This window comes from Megascapheus bottae, chromosome 7, assembly GCF_031878675.1.
Source record: "Megascapheus bottae isolate mThoBot1 chromosome 7, mThoBot2.hap1, whole genome shotgun sequence".
Lineage (NCBI taxonomy): Eukaryota > Metazoa > Chordata > Mammalia > Rodentia > Geomyidae > Megascapheus > Megascapheus bottae.
In genome coordinates, this window is record NC_143515.1 from 11,101,477 (window position 1) to 11,125,451 (window position 23,975).

Consider the following 23,975-nt stretch of genomic DNA (forward strand, 5'->3'; position numbering starts at 1 on the left):
CCTTTTGAGAAGACTTTTTGCTTCTGCAAAGTACTTGAGGTGTGTACAGTCTAGGAATATGATTGAATCAAGTTTAAGGCTTGAAGGTTCTCCTAATTACCAAGTGACAAACTGAAGCTACACATCCACACGAGGGCTGATCTTACCCCTAGTTTGCATCTATTCCAATTTGGTATCTCTGGGGTCTCCCAGATTATTGTAGAAAGGTCTTCTACAAGAGGGGTACCTTGTACAGGCCCCAACTTTGTTTCTTGACCCTCTCATCTACCACCCCACAAAGACATGAAAAATGAACATCACAATTTCTATATGATCCGAGAGCATAGTGTTTCCTTATCCTTGTGGGTTCTTTTCATTCTGACCCCATGAAAAATAGTTTAAAGAATGTTCTTACCTAGATTTCTTTTATTTAAGTGGAGAGTGTTGGTCTGAATACTCTAAGCTCATTCTCATTTGAAATAGAGAGAACTTAGTTTCATTCCTTCTTTTCCTAAAATCGATTCTTCATGGTGACTATGTAAGGATTCAGAACTAGTATTTTCTGTGGTTATTTCAGAGCAACAAAATACTTGTTCAAACAGTATTCTCTGATTTAAAGTAAGTAATGATTCTCTGTGTCCCGTAGCATGAGAAAATTTGAAACTATTTACCCCCTCAGGTTTAATCTTAAATACTTCACATTTGGGAAAAGTGGTTCATATATATATATATATATATACATATAGACTAGTAAGAAAAATTTATCTTAATATATGAAAGGCAGTCTGAAGCTAGTGGCTAGAAGCTAGAGTTTAATATTGCTGGGAGCTTTTCTTAACTGAACTACATCACAGAAAATCATTATTGACATTTTTATTTTAAACAAGAAGAAGTTAGAGGCCTCTGTTAGCAAAGCAAGAGCCATACAACTACCTAGTCTAGGAAAAGGGATTTTGTGTGGAGCTTGAAAGCTTTTAGTGTCAATTTCACAAGTCTATCAAGCTTTAAATAGCACTGTGTAGATAACAGGGGACGAATCACATAGGAGAGTAATCCTGGACCTTGTTCTGAGACATTCATGAGTCTGGAATTTTGCTCAGAAGACAACAAAGGCCTCTTGAAGGAGAAAAGTCTTAAGAGGGGGAGAGGGTCAAAGGCTGTCTTTTGATGTATTTTTTTTTTCTGTATAATCAGGTCATCCTGTGCTTTGCAAAGGCCGCTAGTGATGCCTTGGGACATTCTTGGACACATGAATTCATTCAGCATCTTTTCCTTTGCTTTCAAGTCAAACACAGAGACATATTCACCTCCAGTAAGAGAAAAATGCTATCCAAGGCCTCCAAGTTTGCCAGTGAAGAAAGGGAGCCCCTCCCCTAAGTCATGTGAATGCGTTTGGAGGTCACAGCCCAGGACAGGGCTTACCTGAGCACACTAAAGACTGGACATACTCAGTGCAGGTCATCAGCCCTCCCCCAGACCCTCCCCAGGGCTCTTCCCAGAGCAGAGGAAGTAGGGCTCACCTGTGCCGTCCTCCCCAAGGCCCTCTGCTGCCTCCCGAAGCTTAACATCCATCACCCTCGTGGAAATCATGTCCAGCTCACTGAAAGCAGATGGAAATCCATGTTAAAGGAATGTGGTGGGCAGAAGTTATGAGTCAGTAAGGTGAACACATTAGGAAGGCTGACGTCTTCATTCCCTTACACAACTTGATTAAAAGTCTTCATACATGTAATTTTCAGAGCTATCCGTTTATGTTAATGGATTATAGTTGTGTACACTGAGCTTCTCTTTTGAACTTAGGAGAAATTCTAGGCAGACACAAAAATTCAGAAAACGTGTGATGAACCTAATGTTTTCGTTTTTTACCTCTAGCCTGCAGCCTCTCCACTAGTCTCTCTAATCAAATCATCCTAGACGCTGCTACAGTCTTCCCAATGTTACAAAAAAATCTGGTTTCTCATGGAAATCAAGTAAATGCTTACTTAAAAGAGTGTACTCTTTGGGTCAGGAGTATGGCCTAGTGGTAGAGTGCCTAACATGCACAGAGCTGGGTTCAATTCTTCAGTATCACATACACAGAAAAAGGTGAAGTGGTGCTGTGGCTCAAGTGGTAGAGTGCTAGCTTTGAGAAAGCCCAACCTGAATCCAACGTCCAGGATTGGACAAAAAGAAAGAGCACACTCTTCTTACAAATACCAACACACTGTTTATCTAGAAAGCTTTTCTCACTCAGAGTGACCAAATTCTAACACTTACAAAGAAGCGTTCAGATACTACTAGCTAATTCACATTTATAACTTATACACAATGGAAAATAAAGGGAGAAGAAATAAAAAGAAAAGGAAACGCAGAGGGGAAGAAAGGAGCAGTGTAAGAGTTGTATGTCAGTATAGAAACAAGAGCTACATAATGTGTGATTGTTGTTCTTAATGTACTATGTTATTTCTCATCTCTTTTGTTGTCTCTTGGTTATTCTCATATTGTTACAGTATGTTGCCTTGTTATCTGGTATATTGTATATATGTTTATTTGAAATAGGATAGGGAAGGGGGGAAACAAGATGAGGAGAGGGGGTGGGGGAGGGAAATGAGGACAAAGACATGAGAAGGAGTAGCAATGATTGTTAAGTAATGCACCTTCTATCTGGTGAATATAATGTAATCCTATTAATTACAATAAAAATATAGAAAAGAAAAAAAAGAGTTGTGTATCAGAGCAGGTGCTAATCTTTATTAGTGTCCTTTAATATCAATGTCAGAATGTCTGTCCTCCCTCTTAACCAATTCTTTAAAAGCCAAAAAAATAAAAATAAAAGTGTCGCCAGACTTGCTCCTCCATTTTCTTATGATTTAGCTTTATAAACACGTCTGGTCTTCTGGCAGCAATGCCAAAATCTTTGTTGGAATCTTACCAAATCTGACTCATGATCATGCTCTCTTTCTATTGAAAAAATAATAAAACCAGCAGTGGGGCAGAAATAGAGCTTGTTCAAATCGTCAACCACCACCACAGGCTTGAAAGAACAGTTAAGCGATGCCACTACCTGGGTTTACTGTGGAGCAAGTAGCAGGACTGTAGTAGTTACAAGAATAACCCAACCCAAAGGTCCAAGTGATGTAAAGTCACCCCCTTTACATCTCCAAGATGTCAGCAGCCTCCCGAGGCTGGGTGTCCTGTTGCTGTATGGCAATCAGAGGAGGCAGAGGGGAGAAAGAACGCCCGGAGAACGTGAAGGATGGGCACCCCAGGCTACCAACCGCCAACTCACCACCGAATTAGAAAGTACTAATGCAAGAGCTTGCAGTTGTGGGGTTAACCACAACTGTAAGTGATTTATTGAGGGCACAGATGACCATCTGAATGTTCCCAAGAATTCCCCAAGAATTGTGAGTCTCCCATTTTGGAGATGAGAATATATGTTTTCAAAAGTTTACCAAGATGCCCACTGAGGGAGGGGTGGGGAGTATAACACACAGGGCTTGGCTCACATGGGAAGTCTGAGTTCTGCTCATGCTTCATATCCCAAATGTCTTCATGCTAGTAAATGTGTGAGAAGGTGAAAAGGAAGAGCCGAGTTTTCTTGTCAAGATGGCCTGCGGTTAAACTTCACCTGAATATCTATCAGCACTGGGGCTCAGTGGGATCCATTAACATTTTTAATTAATTATATAATTTTTATTTTAAGGTTTAGAGGGGTTACAGTTCTATTCTCCAGATAGAGGGTGTATTACTTCTCACACAGTGATATCCCCATTTCCCTCCCCCCTCATTTTCCCCTCCTATTTCAAATAAACAAGTAAACATCTATATAATATACCAGTAAAATTTTAGTTCAGTTGGGGCTAGAGCACAGCACACAGCAAGCACTTACTCATTTGTCACAGGTGTTCCTATCTATGAACAAACACTCTAGCACATGTGGCAGGCAGACCCCAGCAGCAGCGGAGTGTTGAAATCACAGGCCCCTGTGCAAACAGTTCACTTTAGGGTAACTATTATCAATCACAGAATGGCTGGAGAGAGCTCCCTCATCCCCAAAGCCTGATAGAGCCAAACTGCTGCCAGACAACTAATAAAATATCCAATATACAAATAGCTTCCCTGTAAGAGTGTAGCACACACAGATGACAGGATATCCCCTTCACACAATGTTTCAGGGGAAATGTGTGACAACAAAATGTCAGCACCATTGGGCCATAACTTGCCCTCCTAAACATATATGTCTCTCTCCTGCTTAAAAAAGAAAATCCAGGGGCCAGGAGTTTAGCTTAGTAGTAGAGTTGCATGCACGAAGACCAAGGTTCGATTCCTTGGTACCACATTCATAGAAAACAAAAGCCGGAAGTGGTGCTGTGGTTCAAATGGTGGAGTTCTAGTCTTGAAAAAACCCAAGGACAATGCTCGGGCCCTGAGCCCAAGCCCAGGACTGGCAAAAAAAAAATCCAGACGAAAAACCATGTTGAAAAATACCCACGTTCTCTAAGCACATCTTTGGCTTTTCACATGAAGACAAGTAGGAACTTAAAGCACAATTCCCCATCAGCATCTCCCCTCCACCTATCTGTCTTTCTGGTAGCTCTAAGTCTCAATTGAGGAAAACTTGTTCTGTGGACTAACTCTAGACCTGAGAGACCCCTTGAGGAGTCCTAATGAACTCACAAATGGCATGTGCCCTCCAGCCCCTCTGTGGTGCACAGTGCTCATTAGTGTGTTTCTGGGTGCCCACAGAACCCAAGGGAGTCCTCTTTCCAAAGCAGTCTCAATGTGGGGGCTGTCCTGTTCCCCCTCCACCTGAGCTGTGACCCCTGGCTCCTCCAGCTCATGGCAAAGCTCCATCATTAGCTGTAGTTTCTATTGAGAACACCAACAAAAGTATGTTCACAGAACGAGAATCAATTTTAACACACTTAAAAAAATTCAGTCCCCTATATTTACCTACACAATGCAAAAAATGCCTGTGTGTTAGTTACATATAATCAATTATGCAATTATGGATGAAAGTTTTGGCATTTGCCCTACAGAGTGACTAATTCTAAGCCACCCTGTGGGCTGGGCCCAGTTTCCTGTGGGTTCTTTCTTTCACTGACTTTCCAAGACCCAAGTCAAGAATTTGTTGGGGAGGTGTCTGCTGAACGCTGTTCTTCCCAACACCGTAGGTGCCAAGGGGTGAGCGCTGTGCCTTTGTAGCCATTTCAGCTTTCCACCGCTTTCTTAACAGTGCCTTGGACTGCCTGGGGCAGAGGAATGAACCCATTACAGGAAAACACTGAAACGGGGTTTCTGGATATGAGCATCTTCGGGATTTTTAAATACCAATTTGACTAACTTCAGAGTTGTTCAAAGGTCCAGAGAGGGTCCCCCTTTCCTTTCCTTCCCTTATCCAGAGGTGATCTCATCTATGTGGGGTTACCCTTAGGGAAACTTATATTTAAAAAATCAATTTGATGTTCTTCGCCCACTTAACCACATTCCTACCTTCTTCCCATGGCAGAGTCTGCATCAATTTTCTGCCATCTTTTCCATGATTTCTGCACTTGCCTATTTCCTAGTCAGCATCAGCAATGGAGTTCTCCTGTCGGAGGAAACTGTAATTTAAGTAGAAATCTCTAATGAAAGAAGATAGCTGCTACTGTGAACTCTAAACTCTGAAAAATAGCCTTGAAATTGCCGGTGGATTAGGCTTCCAGTAATGGTGGAATAGTCTGTATCTTTTATTATCTTGTGCAGATAGTAATGAAAAATTAGGGACAGAATACTAATAGTCATAAGTTGAAAACAGTGATGACCGAGATTAGAACAGTGTCCACGTTAAAGAGAACTAGAGCGGGGAGACTGGAAGAACCTCTGTACTTGTGTGCTATGGAGTGAGCTCTGCATACCTGTAATTAAGGATTGAAGTTTAGGGCTACCACTGCAGATGGAAGTTGAGGAGGACCGGCTCAGGAAAAAAAGAACACCAGAGAGAGGAATGCCTGTCTGTGGGCAAATGTGTGTCTAGTTCACATGCGCATAATGGGGAAATGACAGTGTACAGGAGATAAAAGTGGTGAAGGTGAGAGAAATGAGCTAAAAAAATGTTCTATGCCCCCTATAGGAGAGATAGGGTTAAATGGTTTGCGTCTAGTCAAGGTAACAGCCTGCTAGAATGAAGAAATCAGCAGTTCAAGGAGAGAATATAACAAGATTTCGGAGTTAGTTCTTACAGTGTATCATTCAGTGTTTACCATATAATTAAAATTTACTAATCATGTACAGAAACAGGAAAATGAACCAAAGGCAACAGAAAAAAATTATTCAAGAAAAAATGTACCCGAGTGATCAAATGCTTCATTAGCAGAGAAAAATTTTAAAGAAGCTACTAATTATATATTGAGGACTTAAAAGCCAAGGAAAAGTATCATTTCTGAAATGAAATATTCACTGATAGGGCTTCATCGAAGACTGGAGACATAAAAAGATATGACTGATTAAAAAAAAAAACAACAATCCAATCTGAAGGGCAGGAACAAAATGACTGAGAAACAGCAAATGAGAACACAGCTCAGTGACCAGTGGCATGAGGACAATGAATCACATATACAGGTAACCAAGTCTGGGAAGTAAGAGAAGACGGTATGGAGGCAGGAAGAAATACCTGGAGGATCGACAGTGTAAGTCTGAATTAACATGAGGGCTAATGTGGGATACTAAAATCAAAGACAAAGGAAAATATTTGACAATAGCCAAAGGCAAATGACACATATACCGGAAAGCAACAATATGAATGACTAACAATTAACCTGGCAAAGCCATCTTTATGCCATCTTTATAAAGCAACCCATTTTGCATATGCAAACAACAAAGGTAAAATCTAGATCTTTTCAGAAAAGGGAAAAGCATTAGGAACTTGCCTTCAGTACACATATAGTATAGGAAATGTAAAAAAGAAGTTCTTCTAAAGGAAAATGAGTCCAGATGAAGGTTAGTGCTGCAGGAGAGATGAAGCACACTAGGATGGTAAGTATGTGGACAAACAGAAAGAGCATCTTTAGATTTACTTCAGAACATCCATTTCAATGGTGTGAGTTCACAGCACATGGGGACATGGTATGTGACTATACCGTAAAAATGAAGACTTTAAACAGGGATTGATTATCACAGGTTTTGCATTTTACATGATATTGTACATATTAACTCTTAAGTAGACATTCATTTTTTTTTTGGTGCTACTGAGGATTGAACCCAGAACCTCACAGTTGATAGACTGGTGCTCTACCACTTTAGTCCTCTGTTTAATGGCTATATTTGAGACAGGGCCTTATTTTTTAAAATTGATTGATTGATTGATTGATTGATTGCAGCTGAGCTACAATCACCCTACCTTAGGTTTCTTGTCATTGCTAGGATCACAGGTCCAGCTTTCCTCCTTGGAGTATAGTTTTATTGAATGTTCTACCTGGGCTGGTCTCAAACAATTCTCTAGAACTGAGCCTCAAGTATCTCGGATTACAAGCCTGAGTCACTGGTGCTCAGCCAGATAGTGTTTAAGAATGAATATTGTGATCGTCTAGATTAGACACCAAAACATGTAATGCAGAGGTTCAGCTATAAAAGAAGGCCAAAAGAGGCAAGGCATGGAGGAGCACTCAGGAAGCTGAGACAGTGAGAGGGAGAGCTGAAGGCCAACCTGGGCTATAGCACCATACTGTCTCATTAGTAAACAAACAGCCAAAATACATTTAAGAATGGAACACTGAACATTTAACCCACAAAGGTGGGATAGAAAGAAAATTAACTAAATAGGACACAGAAAAAAAGTAGTAAAACAATAAAATCATTAAAGAAAAAATATAAGGCTTCTAAAAGAAAACTTAGGAACATGTTTTCTTTACCTTGTGATAAACAAAAATGTCTCAGACATGCATAAAATCCCACAAAAGAAAAACAGCACAATGAGAAGTAATGCACCTACTATCTGGCAAATGTAACTTTAACCCCTCTATACATTACCCCCGACAATTAAAAAAATTTAGTAAAAACAAAAAATTACATTTCTTCAACAATAAAGTATTGTCAAATAGTCATCATAATAATGATAATGCAGCATCATTTTCCTTATCCCCTCCCCAACTTCATAAAATAGTTGACAACAGTATCAAAAATCATCTTTCTCCTACAAACAATAAACACTTGTAAAAGTGTCAAAAAGAAAGAAAAATAGCACATATACCTCATCAAAATGAAATCCTTTTGCTCACTAAAAGGTAACACTGGAAATGTAAATAAGTAAAAGTGAATAGGTAAATGTTTTCTCCCTGCCTAGCAGGGACTACTCAGGAGCCTTAAATCTTAAGGTCACTATTTGAAGCCAGGTGAGGCCAACAATTCAAAGAGACTAAGATCTCCAACTGACCTGATAAAACACAGACATGGAGCATAGCTCAAGTGGTAGAATGCTAACCTTCAGCACAAAAGCCAAAAAGGAGCACAAGGTCATGAGTTCAAGCTCCAGGACTGGCAAAATACCTGTTCTTAGCAAATGTGCATATAATTTATCTAGTTCACAATCATAAAAATGAAATGATATGAGTAAGTAGATAAATAAACAGAGAAACAATGACATAGCAAATGAGACAAAATGTGAAAAACTGGTGAATCTAGCTGAAAATTACAGGGAGAATCATTGGTACAATGTGATTTTGCTATAAGTTTGGTGTTACAGTAAATAAGCTTTATATTAAAAAGTATGCTATTAGATAATTGAAAGGACCTCCAGGATATCGAAACAAAAGCCATATAACGAATGATTGTTGTCCTTAATGTACTATGTTGTCTCTCATCTCCTTTGCTGTCCCTTGGTTATCTCATATTGTTATAGTATCTCACTTTGTTATCTGATATATTGAATTTATTTGTATTTGGTTATTTGAAATTTGATAGGGAAGGGGGGAAAACCAAGATGGGTGGGGGTCGTGGGGGGGGAGGTAAATGGGTACCAAGACATGTGAAAGGGTATCAATGTACGTGAATTAATGCACCTTCTATCTGGCAAATATCATGTAACCCTTTTACTAATTACAATAAAAAATGCAAAAAAGTATGCTATTAGAAAGAAGGTGAGGTTGGGGTTTTAGGATGGTAAAACCACAAAAACTGACAAAAATGACAGATGATATCCCTACAATTTGAGGTATCACTTTTAATAATGGCTAGAACCTATAAATAGAAAATTAACAATGATATAAAACTATCATTGTTTATCCATCTTTCCCTATTACATCAGTTTTGACCAAATGGATAATTCAATCTTGAGAAAAAAATAATAAAAATGAAATACAAGTCTTTTTACTCCCAGAACTGCAAAGCTACAGTAGGAACATTTCATCATAGTATATAGACTACAATACTAGAACTTAAGAGTCTAGAAATAAATGCAGGAAAGTATAGAAATTAATTTTAATAGGCATGTCAAGAACAGAAGTCTTTTTCTACAAATTGTTCTAAAACAAGTGGACATGAACACGTGAACGAGAGTTTGTACTCCAGCCTTACACCACATGTACTCATTACCACAAAATGCACCACAGACTTAAACTTAAGTGCTGAAACTATCAATCTCTCAGAAGAAAAATACATAACCTTAAGTTAGGCAACCAGATAGACATCCAACACACTAAAAGTAAAGGTAGATATGTTTTGACCTTGTCAAAGTTGTAAGCTTTTGTTTCATAGAAACTATCAAACCTGTAAAGACGACCCACAGACTGGAAGAAAATAGTTTCCAATCATATATCTGATAAAGAACTAGTACTAGAATTCTAATATAAAAATTCTATTCAAACCTCCATATTTTAAGGAACCATTTAAAAACAAAGAATTTGTAAGGAAATTTGTACAAAGAAGGCAACTGAGTGCTACAGTATGGAAAGATGTTCAATAGTATTAGTTATTGGAGAACAGCAAATCAAATCCATATAAGTTCACAGTCACTAGGAGGCTATGACCAGACAAACAGATGTCAGGTGCCACTGCCTCAGATCTATCATCATTCTAGCTACTCAAGAAGCTGAGATATGAGGATTGTGGTTTGAAGCTAGTCCAGGTAGGAAAGCCTGTGGGACTTTTATTTCCAATTAACTACCAAAAAGGCTGGAGGTAGAGCTGTGGCTCAAATAGTAGATTAGTAGTCTTGAGCATAAAAGTTCAGGGATGGCACCCCAGGCCCTGAGTTCAAGCCCCAGGATCCCTCGTCCCCTTGCCCCCCACCTCACAACACTAGAAAGAATGTGAAGGGATATGAATATGAATGCTCACTTGCTGCTGCCACTCTGGAAAAGTTTGGTAGTTATTCAAAATGGAAAATATAGACTTACCACAAGGAGGGGCTAGAGATCTGGCCACCATGGTACAGTACCTGCCTAGTAAGTGTGAGGCTCTGAGTTCAATCCCCATTACTGCTCCTCCACCCAAAGAAAATTACTGTCATGATCCAGTATTCCATTCATAAGCAATGATTAATTGGAAATAAAACAATATGTTCATGGGGCATTCTGGAAGATGGCTGAAAAGAGTCACCAAAACTGTTTCTCCACCAGAAAAATGACTGGCATCTTTTTTATGTTCATCACTTTGGAGCTCTGGATTCCATTGAAGGCTTGCAACTTACAGGAATGATTAGATGGTAAGTTGTGGTTAATTTGTCACTCTCAGCTCCTAGCACTGTAGCACCTACCCATGTACCAAGTCCTCAGCCCCAGGAACTGCCTGCACAAAGCTTATAAGATCCAGAAAAGGTTAAAAGGAACTTGGCCCCCACACACTGGGAATCTGTGCTTTGTCTGCTGCGTCTGATCATGGTGTATGAACCCAATTCAGGGGCCATTTTTTATTGCAACTTCCACTATTGTCATGAGACTCCCTGGAGCTCTAGGGGAATTATTAACGATTAGATGACCCAGCATCTTTCTCCTATCTCTTCACTTTTTTTTTTTTGTAAAGGTGATGTCCCAGAGGGGTTAAATTACATAAGTTAAGCCATGAGTACATTTCTTTCAGAACAGTGTCACCTCCCCCCTTCCCTTGCTTTCTCCCAGTTTTCCCCCAAAGAATAGTATTATTACAATAATGAGCTATAACTCTATTTAAAATTTAAATTTTTTTCTGCCTGATTTAAGAAACTAGGCTGGGTACACTGGCTCATATTTGTAATCCCTGCCACTTGGGAAACAGAGATTAGACAATGGTGGTTTGAGGCTGACCCAAGCAAAAATTGCAAGACCCTATCTGAAAAAGATAGCAGAAAGGGTAAGCACAAGGGCTGGAGTTTAAACCCCAGTATGGCCCGAGGAGAGTCAAAGAGGGAAAGGGGTACTTTATAAAAAGGAATTATCACTCTAAAGATAATATTACTGTTAGTATTACTGTTAACCTTGTTTACAGGCTCACAACTGGAATCCTAATGACTTAGGAGGCTGAGATCCGAAGATGATCGTGATTCAAAGTCGGCCCAGGCAGGAAGTCCATGAGACCCTTACCTCCAATTAAGCACCCTCCTCCCCCCAAAAAAGCCAAAGTTGGAGCTGTATGTAGCTCAAGTGGTAGAGTGCTAGCCATGAGAAAAAAAAAAAAAAGGGGGGGGGGGAAGGGAAACGGGTACCAAGACATGTGAAAGGGTATCAATGTATGTGAATTAATGCACCTTCTATCTGGCAAATATCATGTAACCCTTTTACTAATTACAATAAAAAAAAGAAAAAAAAAAGCACAGGGACATAGCCCAAACTCCACGTTTAAGTCCCAGGGCTGGTGATTTCTATTTTTTATACAGTATGAAAGGATACCACTCTGTAAAACCAACAACTAAAACCAGCAACTAAAACCAATGCTCCTGGTTCACACCTATAATCCTAGCTACTCAGGAGGCTGAGATCTGAGGATCTCAGTTCAAAGCCAGTGGGCACAAGAAAGTCCATGAGAATCTCATACCCAATTAACCACCAAAAAATCCAAAAATAAAGCTGTGCATCAAGTGGCAGAGCATCAACCTTGCAAAGAAAACTCAGAGACAATGCCCAGGCCCTAAGTTCAACCCCCAGAACCAGCACAAAAATAAAATAAAGAAGCAAGGGAAGAAATGCAAAGGAGCAAGTTATGTATATGGCTGAAGATAAAATGGGTTTAAATTTAGAGTGTTACAACTTTAGAATGTCAAATGTAATCCCCATGGCAATAAAGTAGCTACAGAATATGTACAAAATGAAAGGAGGGAGAAATTGAAACATTTCACTACCCCAAAAAAAGTCAGGAGAGAGGGAGGATGGGAGAGAAAAACTGACTAATGTGTGAAATGAAGTGTGAGAAAGTATTCACAGGTACATAGCTTTGAAGGCCCATTGATTGGCTGCTTCAAATAAGAAAGCTTCGTGGTATGTAGATGATGTCAACAACGTTGTTAGGAAGAAAAGAGTTATCAGAAAATTTTAAAAAGGAGGACAGGCATTTTCAGAAAAGAAGCTCTGGTAGAACTTGTCTCCAGCACACTTTCACTAAAACGAGTGTCAATGGGATGGCAGCATGGAGATGGAGGCAGGAAAGGGCAACAAAAAGTGTGAGGATATGTGGGAACATTTTGAAGAATACTACCATCGTAGCAATAGTAAATCTTCCAATGTTTGACCACTGTTTAGTAGAATACATAAAAGTATACATCCTAAGCCATGCACAACCAGCTTTTGTCTATAATCCTAGCCCCTCAGGAGGCTGAGAACCAGCCAATCAAGTTGTGAAGTGATCCTTGGCAGAAAAATCTGAGAAATTCTATTTCTAATTATTCAGCACATAGCTGGGCTGAAATCATGAATCAAGTGATAAAGCATTACTAAGGAAGCACAGGCCTTTATTTCAAGCCATGGTAATAGCAAAAAAAAAAAGATAGTGTATGTCTTGCTCTTAGTTCTACCTTTAGTAAGAAAGCATTCAGGTTTTCATTATGGGTTCTAAGGATCAGAATAGTCCAAACAATATTGAACTGGATAAACAGAGTTGAAGAGTCACTTAATTTCAAAACTTATTGGAAAGCAACATAAGAATAGATAGGTCAATTGAACATCAAATTTAGAAACAGCTGTATTTCAATGAACACCATCAAGAAAGTAACGCATCACCCAGAATGGGAGAACTTCTATTTAGAATAAATAACTCTTATAACACCATAGACATAGCCAACCAACACATGCCAACATGTGCAACATTATTAGTCATGAAGGAAATACAAATAAAAATTACTATATTGTTTAAAGAAAAGAAACTGTGAGGATATTCACACAGCAACAAGAGGAGGTGGGCTGGATTTGAATCCAGGCACAAGTAGTATAAATGTGTACTTCAACACTGCTCTCCTCTCTCTAAAGCACTCAGTCCTTCCCTCTCAGGGCCTTTGCAGATGAGGCTCCTGGCCTTTCACTCCCTTGTGCTCTTACCAACTCCTACTCATCCTTTTGACTTTGGTTTCAACTCCCTTTTTCCTCAGGAAGGCTGCTCTGTCCTTTCTGTGTGAATGAGGGTTTCTCATGATAAGACGGCAATAGTCCCCGAACCTTTCATTCACAAGACCCTGGGTGACGGTGTGTATACTCGTGTGAGTTTTCTATCTGGTCACCCTATGCAAGGGTACATTCCCTATACATTTAATCAATTCTTCCTTTCCCTTGGGGAAAAAAGACAAAAATAAGTTATGACTTAACTATTGTTCTCTAGTGAGTCACGCCAGGATCTGCCTATTCCTTTTTTTAGAAAAATAAGCTTCACATTATTGAGGCAAATGAAATGTGTAATGCTCAAAAAGTTCCTGTGAGAAATCTCTGTTCAAAAACAGTGCCAGCTGCTGCTTAATGATATTATTATCCCCAGGAGCAGAGGGACTTGGTTGCTGTGGTCGCCACGCACAGGAGGTGTGGAGACTGAACGCTCATGGAGGGCGCCAGCTGCGTGCCTGCTCCCAAGCTGACACACAGCTGTCTGCATACCTTTCTCTGCCATCTGTCAGCAAGGGCAGGGAGGAGACAGGGCCAGGTCTAGAGTATGCACCTGGAGAGAAAAGGAAGCCAAGGGTCTAAACACAGAGAACTCGCAAACACTGTCACAAGAGAGAAAGAACTCACTGGCTGGTCAGCTTGAAAGTTTTATAGTATCTTATCAGTCCTTGTTCAGCTCTGAAAAAAAATAAACATTGGCCTAGGGAACTGGATGCTAACTCTCTGAAGATGGGCCCAGGTAGCCACCTGGCACTGTCACATGGTAGGTGCTCCAGAATTACCGTGGGATAAATGGAGGAGTGAACCACTCTTCACTTGCAATTAAAAGTGAGATGGCATCTAGTACCCATCCATAGCATCCAGCAAGCATCTAATGTCTCAAGCACAGACTTCTTTAAAATCTGACTTTATTAGATTATGACACCTCTTCTGTAGCCTAAGCTGTTCTTATCTTCCCTGCAGCTATGCAGAACTATAGGTTTATGGATGCAGAAGAAGCCTGTGGAGAAGCCTTGTTCCCTACTCCAGGCTTCCTAATAGCCCTGGCAGGACAGGGACAGACAGCATCTAGAGGTGCAGGCAGCCGTTTTAGGTGTTGTTTCTTTGCAAAGTAATACCACAGCTTCATTCCCACAAGCTTGCCGTCCATGGGATAAACAGAATTGTTTATATAGAGCACAAAAATAGGATCTTATATAAGATAAACTACCTTTAAAATTGCTTATATAATAGTTGATTTAGTGTATTCCATGTCCTCATTAAGTTAGCCAGGGATGTGTATGACTGTCAGATCCAGTGTTCACTCAGGTACAGCAGTGATCTAGATTCATACCTTGGCAAACACACTCAGGAGAAAGTCCCATCTTAGATGGCCCTGTGTAACAGCTTTCTCAAGACCAACCTGTTAATCACTCATCCAGAACAGTATGTTTTCATATGAAATTGGAAACATATTAGTTTGGACATTTTCAAGCTATTAAGAGTAAAAAGAAAAGCTATTAGAGACTTTTATAAAAACCATTACTTCAAGAATAGCTAAGCATCAGAGCTTCAAACTTCACCACCTTATTTTAGAAATCCTATTTGCATAATGATTGGGGAACTATCATATGAATTCTTTTTATTGCTGGGGAGTATCTCACAAAGACGCCAATTACAATAAAGTGAAAACCTACAAGCTCAAGGTGCAAGTTGTATCTGATGTCAACTGCTAAACACTCAACAAATAGGAGTGAGCAGAGGGCACAGAAGATACTTTTATAAGGGCTGGATATGTGCATCTATTAAGGTAATATACTGCCTTATTCTACACATACTGTATATACTAAATTCACTGTTTGATTTATCCAGAGAGTCACATGTGTAGTTGATATTTCTGTAGCATGGCAGATGTACAGCTGAGGTTTTTCTCATACAAATACTAGAATGCCCCAAAGACTAATATAAGAATCCACTGATCTATTCAGACCACTCTAAGAAGACAGGATCAGACCTAGAGACTGAATAATTACTTGGTAATTTTTTTAATGCAATAGTAGCAACAATGATTTTCATGCACAGGGCTATTCCTGGCATGAGGCCCTGTGTTCATGAAAGTACTCCAAGTCCCCTCTGCCAACTTCTGAGATACAGGTGAGGCTTTCCCGTTTGTCCACCCGGCCCCACGGATGGATGGAACCATCACTTAGATTGACAGAGACTGCCACACTGGGAATTTTCCATGTGGGCTAGCGCACACTGTGTTATTTACTTATGCTGAGCAAATGAATTTACATCAAGACTAAGCTCCACTTCCCTCTGCACCCCAGCACAGAATTTAAAATGCATTGAGTCAAACAGCTTCCAGAGATAAGGTCACCTACAGCAGTGTGGGGTGGGCGTGAGCTGGGCGACTGGGTGCTGCTGTATGGGAGCTACAGGGAGTGATGGCTGGGTCTGTCAGTGGGGTACAAAACCTTTGGTGATAATTCTTATGTCATTTTACCTTGGTGTGTACCCTCCCTCTGCTCCTAATATATCAACCATGCCATGTAGATCCAAGGTGCAAGCACCACCACGTAAGAGCAGAATGATCTGTTTGTTCAATTGTCCTTTCCTCTCGCAGCTTTCTTCACCCCCTCTGAATACGTGTATAAGTGTCAAAGGAAACAAAGGAAGCCATGAATTTGGTTCTAAATGTCACACAATTGGAGAAGACAAGGCAAGTCTGTAAGTACATTCAAGAATATAAGACATGAGATGCCTTGAACCCAGGGGATGGCGATCTCGCCCCCCAAAACCCCTCTGCCCCCCCCACCACCTTGGCTTTGTGCTGTGCAGTGAATGTGTGGCTTTTCTTTCCTCCAGCCTTCCCACCACCACTTTGTTTGCTCAGGGGAGGGGGGGGGCCCACCTGGGGTCAGGCCTGACGCACTGGTAAAAGGCAGCCATCTTCCTGAACGTGCAGTGGGCCTCTGGTTCTCTCATCCTCCTGGAAGCTAGCAGCAGGGAGAAGAGTAGACTCCCAGGCCTTTAGCAAGTGGTCTAAGGCTCCTGGGATACCACTGGGTGTCGATCACCAGCCCTCAGCCCACCGGGGCCATGAGGAAGTGAGGCTTCTGCCAACCCTGGTGGCTCCTGAGCCCTGTGAACTCCTTGGGCAGGTGTGCAGGCACAGGGCAGTAAAAGCTCTATCAGAAACACACGCACTTCCTTCTTCTACTCCAAGCCCTGAGGGCCAGGGGTGGGGGTGGCCAGCCTCTTCAGGGAGTTGGTCAGGAGTCACGTCACCTGTCTCCCTATGACTGCAGACTCACTCGGAATGGCTGGGGACAAAACACAACCAACCTGGGCAGAGTTTTACTGTGTTCGCCATGGAAGCGGGCAAAGGGTGAGGGCGGAGTGACGCTGCACTCCCCACTTGGAGAAGGGCCACAAAAAGAAACAAGATCCACAAAAGAAACAAGACCTAGTGCTGAGAAAAGTTGAAACAGATTCCAAGTCAAACACATCCACGCCCAGCGTTGCCCTCTCTTGTCACAGCACCAAAGCCACGCAGACCCTCTTATGCCCCTTAATGGATGCTTGCTCTCTAAAGAGCCAGGGGCTCTGGCTCACCTGTGCCTCTGTATGCTTGCTGTGTAGCTTTCGTTTTCTGTTGTTTTTGTGGGTGTGTTTTTCCCCTTCAATATCCATAGTTCCACTTCAGAGCCTAAATATTTTTATGCTTTCCTGGAATTTTACACATGCTACTTCTGGCCAGGCGTCTGCTTACCCCACTCCCCGTGGCTTTACTAATGGAGACCACACCTGGCATGTGCAAAGGACACACCTACCCAAGAAACATCGCCACGGAAGTCTTCCTGGCTGGACTCTCCAGCCTCTCCACGTGACACAGCCCAGGACTTGGGTGACAGCCTCTCTCATTACTTGCAGCTGCCACTTCAAAATAATAGACTCTTGTGACTAAATGAAAGGATCTCTAGGATATGGAAACAAGAGCTTTATCTTGTGTGATTGTTGTTCTTAATGTACTATGTTATTTATTTCTCTTCTCATTGGTTTTCCTTTGGTCAATCTCATATTGTTACTGTATCTGACTTTGTTACCTGGTATATTGTATATATGCTTATTGGTTTATTTGAAATAGGAAAGGGAAGGGGGGGGGAAACGAGATGATTGAGAGGGAGTAGAGAGAGAGAAAGGGGAACAAAAACATGAGAAGGGGTATCATTGTGTGAGAAGTAATGCACCTACTATCTGGTAAATGTAACTGAAACCCCTCAATACATTACCCCGACAATAAAAAAAATAAACAAACAGGGGGGAGGGAAATGGGGACCAAGACATGAGAAAGGGTATCAATGTATGTGAAGTAATGCACTTTCCATCTGGCAAATGTAATGTAACCCTTCTATTAATTACAATAAAAAATATATGGTAGAAAAAAAACACTAATCAATTCAGTTACATACAAAATAAGGGGGAATCCAAACCAAAAAAAAAAATAAACAAAAAACAGACTCTTGCAATGAGCTCTGCTACACCACCTAACTCAATTCTGTCCCAGGTCTGCTAGCTGGCTGGCTACAGTCAGCTGTTTCCAGGCAACCTCTGGAAGTGTTGACAGAAGGCTCCAGGCAACAGAGGGGTGTGACTGTGTTTATTAAAACCCAGGAGCAGCAGGCAGAACAGGGACTTCTAAGGGTGGTTCTAAAAAAGTCCTAGCCTGCTTTCTGTTTTCCAAAAGCCAATTGTATACAGAGTCAGAGTCAAAGAGTTTATCGAGAAGAAAGCATAACAAATGAGTGTAGCTAGGAGTAACAAAAGAGAGCAGTCACATAGTGCCTGATGGCATGAGCGTGGGGTTGGAGTCTGTAGGTCCATGGCCCTCACCTTGACATGCCTCCGCTCAGCCTTCTCCCAAGCACCAAGGACAGCAGGCTGGTGGGGAGGCATTCTAGGGACTCCTCCAGCACCCTGGGTTACTGAAACCACAGGAATGCAGCCTGAGGGCTGATGTTTCTAAGGAACAGTCCCAGCTAGCAGCACTCTCTACCTGGTGGACGAAGGCGGAGGTCACCTGCTCTGGATGCCACCTGCCTTCTCTCAGGAACCTAAGCAGTGCCTGGTCATTGTGGTGGCTCTGCATCAGAATGGTGCTTTGCATAGACCACCAACACAAGGAGATGCCATGTCACATCTGGTGGCTGCCCTGCTGCATGGTCCTGTGAGGGCAGGTGAGGCAGCTGGGGCGCAGGTCATGCTGCAGTCCCAGGTACCCTGGCCACCGCCACCTCTCAGCATACTCTCCACTAGCATGGTTTGCATGTTTCATATGTCTATTCAATTTTAATCCAAGTATTCAGGAAGTCCCTTTCAGTTTTTGTTTGTGTTGGCACTGAGACTTGAATTCAGGGCCTAAGTGTAGTATCTTAGCATTTTTGCTCAAAGCTGGCATTCTGCCACTTGAGCCACAGCTCCACTACTAGCTTTTTAATGGTTAACTGGAGATAAAAGCCAGGTTCAGGCTTGTAATCCTACCTACTCGGGAGACTGAGACTTGAGAATTGTGGTTCAAAGCTATCCTGGGCACTAAAGCCTATGAGATTTATTGCCAATTAACCACTAGAAAACCAGAAATGGCACTGTGGCTCAAGGGGTAGGGTTGGTAGCTTTGAGCTGAAGAGCTCAGGGACAACACCCAGGCCCAGAATTCAAGCCCTACGACAAATAATAATAATAATAATAATAATAATAATAATAGTAATAAAATGAAAAAAAGGCTCAAGGATTTTTCTGCCTGAGCTGGCTCTGAGCCATAAGCTTCAGATCTCAGCTTCCTGAGTAGTAAGGATTACAGGTGTCCTTTGTCCTTCTTTGCAGTGCCCATGCCATATATCCCTACCAGGGCACCAGAGAACCCAAGAGAAAGGCCAGTATCTTCTATGTGCACCTACTAAAATGAAATTTGTAATCCACACAGGTCTTTTGGTTTTTTCCTACAAGAATATCTAAGGGATTTGTGATAGGACCTCTGTTTCAACCCACTTTCTGTTACTAACATTAGAGAATACAGATGAGGTAGTTTATAAAGAATATAGATTTATTTAACTCTTGGTTATCTTAGGAGGTCCAAAGTTGAAGGCCTGTGCTTATGAGGTAGGTTCAAAGACAGAGGCAGCAAGGGCCAACACGTAATGAGAGAGGCACATGTAAGAGACAAGTCTGAGGTGGTTTTGGGGTTTTGGTGAGGCACTTAAACCATAACCCCTAGGAGCTCACTTTATTTAGGAAGATTAAAATGAAGAAATGAAATTTCAGGTGTTTTCATCACACCTAAAGCTCACAACCACCAAGGAGCTTACAGGGTACATCTCCATTCTTCTGGTAAAAGAGATCTGAAAGGTTAAGCCACTGACACACAATCACCAAACCACCAAGGGTGAAACCTGATACTCACATCAAGGCCTATTCCAGCTTTTCCCTCATGGCAAAGGGTTGAGGCAGAGGTGGACTTCTGTGGCTCCTGGGCCGGCAATCTCCAGCACTGAGCAAAAGCTTACACTTATCAATCACTCCAATTCTAGGTAATCTGTCCTGAGGAGGTAGTTAAATGCTTCCTATAATAGTGTCAGGGGAGCATTCGAAAGGCTCATCAGTGGCAATCAGGCACAGGGCTCAGGACAGAAAACAGTACTATAGGAAAATGTTCACCGACACGGAGAATGCTCACAGCCCAGGACGAAGGAGGGGAAGTGAGGACATCACCACGCTCCTCAGGGTGAGCACACAAGCCCAAGTACTTGCCCAATACAGATTCTGCTTCAGTCGTTCTGGGATGGAGCCTGCAATTCCTGCATTTTTAAGCTCCCAGCTGCTGCTCCTGCTGCTGCTGCTCCTGCTACCACCCACACGCCTTCCTTTGATGAGTATCATGTACAAAATTGGTAAGGACTCACTTTTACTTTTAAAAAATATCTGCAAACAAACAAACCTATGGGAAAATGCTCATCATCCCTAGCCATAGAGGAAATGAACATGAAAATAACCCTGATCAGAATGGCCAATATTCTGAATTCAGACAACAGCAAATGCTGGTGGGAATGTAAACGAGTACAACCACTGTGGAAAACAGTTTGGAGGTTCCTCAAAAAACTAAACAGACCTTCCCTATGACCCAGCCATACCACTCCTAGGCATCTACCCCGAGCATCATAACCCAGGATATAATAAGGACACCTGCTCAGCCATGTTCATCTCTGCACTATTCACAATAGCCAAGCGATGGAAACAACCCAGATGCCCCACTACAGATGAATGGATACAAAAAATGTGGTACATCTATACAACGGAATTCTACATAGCCAACAGACAAGATAAAATAATGGCATTTGCTGGGAAGTGGATAGAACTAGAGTGAATCATGTTGAGTGAGATAAGTCAAGACCAAAGAGACAAAAGGCACATGGTCTCCCTGGTATGTGGATATTGGATGTAAACAATGCAAGGGTGATGATGGGACAGAAAGAATGAGAGAAAAAGAGTGAACAACTGAATCCCTGGGAAAGGGATGAAATGTATATAACATCTGATATGGAAGAAATGATTTCATTGCCAATATTCAAAGAGTTAAACCTTTCATTCTATGTAAGGCTAGAGGTTTCATATATTCCAAATTTTAAAATTTTGTAGACTACAATGATTATACTTAGTATTATGAAAGTATAAAAGTGGGCCAGGAGTTTGGCCTAGTGGTATAGAGTGCTTGTTTAGCATGCACAAAGGCCCGGGTTGGATTCCTTCGTACCACATACCTAGAAAAAGCTGGAAGTGGTGCTAAGGCTCAAGTGATAGAGCTCTAACCTTGAGAAAGTCCAAGGACAGTGCTCAGGCACTGAGCTCAAGCCCAGGACTGGCAAAAAAAAGTATAAAAGTGATTGTGATATTTGCTAAGAAAAACTATGTCACAGTACTGTAAAATATACATATCCACTTAATTGTAATAATAGGAATTTAAAAATAAAAAAATCTGCATACAGTAAAGATACTTGGACATCCACGGTCACTGCTGTACTATTTACAATACCTAAGTTATGGAATCAGTCCAGATGCCCTTCAGTAGATGAACAAATCAATAAAATGTGGTATTTATTACACACAATGGAATTTCATACAGCCATTAGAAATAAGATAATGTCATATACAGAGGAATGGACGGACTGAGAAATCATGTTAAGCAAAATCAGCCAAGCTCAGAGACAAATGGTACATGTTTTCTCTCATATGTGGAAGTTAGATCTAAAGTATAACTGGACACAATAACCTATAAAGAACACTAGGCATTCACACACACACTTAATCAGACTAAAGGAGGATACCCTGAGGGGAGGAACAGAAAGCGATAACTCCTCTGAACATTTAAAATATTATTTATTAAAATAAATTCCAGGAAATGGTGGTAGTGATGATCACAGTGTTTCATTTTTTCTTGTTTCTTTCTTTCAACTTTTACCATTCCTGGCTGGGGCTTGAGCTCTGGGCCTGCACACTGTCCCTGAGCCTCTTGAGCCATAGCGCTATTTCTAGGCTTTCTGGGTAGTTTATTGGAGATAAGAGTCTCATGGATTTGGGGGGCCTGGAGCATGGCCTAGTGGTACAGTTCTTGCCTCATGCGCACAAAGCCCTGGGTTTGACTCCTGAGTACCAGATACACAGAAAAATCCAGAATTGGTGCTGTGGCTCAAATGGTAGAGTGCTAGCCTTGAGAAAGCCCAAGGACAGTGCTCAGACCCTGAGATCAAGCCCCAGGACTGGCAAAAAAAAAAAAAAAAAAAAGAAGAAAAAAAAGAAACGTGAGACCTCATCCCAACCATGGTGGTACACATGTTATCCCAACTATGCAGCAGGCAGAAGGAGGAGGATCACAGTCCCAGGCCAGCCCAGGTAAAGGCACAGATCTTGTTTGGAAAGCAAACTAAAGCAAAAAGTGTCAGAGGTATTGCTCCAGTGGCGGGGTACTTCTGAGAGGTCTTGAGTTCAATACCCAGTGCCTTAAAAAAAAATTAAATTGATTATCTTGGGCCTGGGGATGCAGTTTAGTGTAGAGTGCTTGGCTAGCATGCATGAAGCTCTGGGTTCCACCCCAAGCACTACATACAAAAATCTTCTACTACTCCAAGGAAGAGTTGAATCATTAAAATATGCAGTTGTCTCTGGATCATGGAATCACATACATTTTAAACAATCTTATTGTGCTTTTCTATGATTTTTTCATTTTTACCATTGTTGGAAGCTGCTCAGCAATTGCTTGTGAAATCAATGTGATGTAAATAGCCTGGGGTTGGGGCCAAGGTTCGGAATTGGGTTATCTTCCCTCTCTAGGCTCAGTTCCTCATTTGGAACCCTCAGGAGGTAGTGAGGACTCTGCGTTCTGAGTTACAGGATTCTGTAACTCATGAGCATCTGGTGCCTGTCACTTCCACAGTATTCCTGAATTGACTTCCTCATTTGTCTCAGCATCTATGACAGACATGGAGGAGAAGCTACCAGTGAAAAGATTCAGAGTACCAAACTACAGGGAGAGGCAGTCACTAACCCACAGGACAAGGCCTCCCAGCTGGGGCCCCATCCAGAACTTTGTTTCCGAAGGGCTTTCTGACACACCTTACATAGGGACTCCAGTGGTTGTATTATAGCTGCAAGGCAAAAATAGGCCCTGAACTGAACTGGCCTGCCACAGGGATCCGAACTGGAGTCTGTCCCTCCAGGGTGGGGGAGGCCACACCATGTGCTACTCAGCCCACTGACACTTTTGGGTAACCCTCTCTCACTCACAGATTTTAAGAATGCCACCCTGTGCTTTACATCATACAAAATTTGGACCATTCATGCTCTTTAAGTAACTCCAGGACAGGACAGGTGTGCTGACTGGGAAGTTCTTCCCAACTGTAAAATCAATTAAGTGTAAAACTTACAACCGAAGGCCCAACTGAGATCTTAAATTCCTTAGCCTGGGTGTTTGCAAAGGTCAGAGATGAGTGAGTCTAGACCCAAGACCTTCCCTTGGCTGCATGTTGTTTAGGATCAGTTTTTACAAGCTTACCTTCACATTCCATTGCTTCCCAAGAGAAAGAACAGCCAGAAGACACAGCACCACATCCCAGCTATGAACAACTCTTCCAGCTGCATGGAGCTCACAGGGAGCAGCACTGGCGAGAGTCAGACTGTGTGGACACACTTCAGGACAGAAGTCCTCTCCCCTTGGTTCCCTCCCACCTGGGGACAGTCACTCTCAACACACCTGGCACGTCTCACACCCAGAATGCAAACAGAAGTCCTCTGCCTCTGAAAACTTGTTCTTCACCATGGGAGGAGCAGAGTGGCTTCTTCTAAGGCCCCCCAGAAAGCCACACTCCAGAAATGAGAAGCATGCCCATATGAGGCCAACACAGCTAGCTGTGCCTTCTCTTCTGGCCTGGCATCAGGCTCCCCTTTTCACTAGCT

At 41.8% G+C, this 23,975-nt stretch overlaps 1 protein-coding gene across 6 annotated transcripts in view; it reads right to left on the reverse strand.

Annotated features, from left to right (window-relative positions):
* Cracdl (CRACD like) overlaps window positions 1-23,975 on the reverse strand; it is a 126,549-nt gene that overhangs the window by 47,005 nt on the left and 55,569 nt on the right. For 2 of the 6 annotated variants that reach the window (XM_090336486.1, XM_090336487.1), the window contains exon 2: window positions 1,500-1,579. In XM_090336486.1, the coding sequence (XP_090192612.1) occupies window positions 1,500-1,569 (70 nt within the window). In that variant the 5' untranslated portion in view covers window positions 1,570-1,579. Of the gene's footprint in view, window positions 1-1,499; window positions 1,580-5,454; window positions 5,509-16,383; window positions 16,589-23,975 lie in introns of those variants that run through there. The other 4 variants (XM_090336484.1, XM_090336483.1, XM_090336485.1 and 1 more) reach the window with 4 other exon arrangements.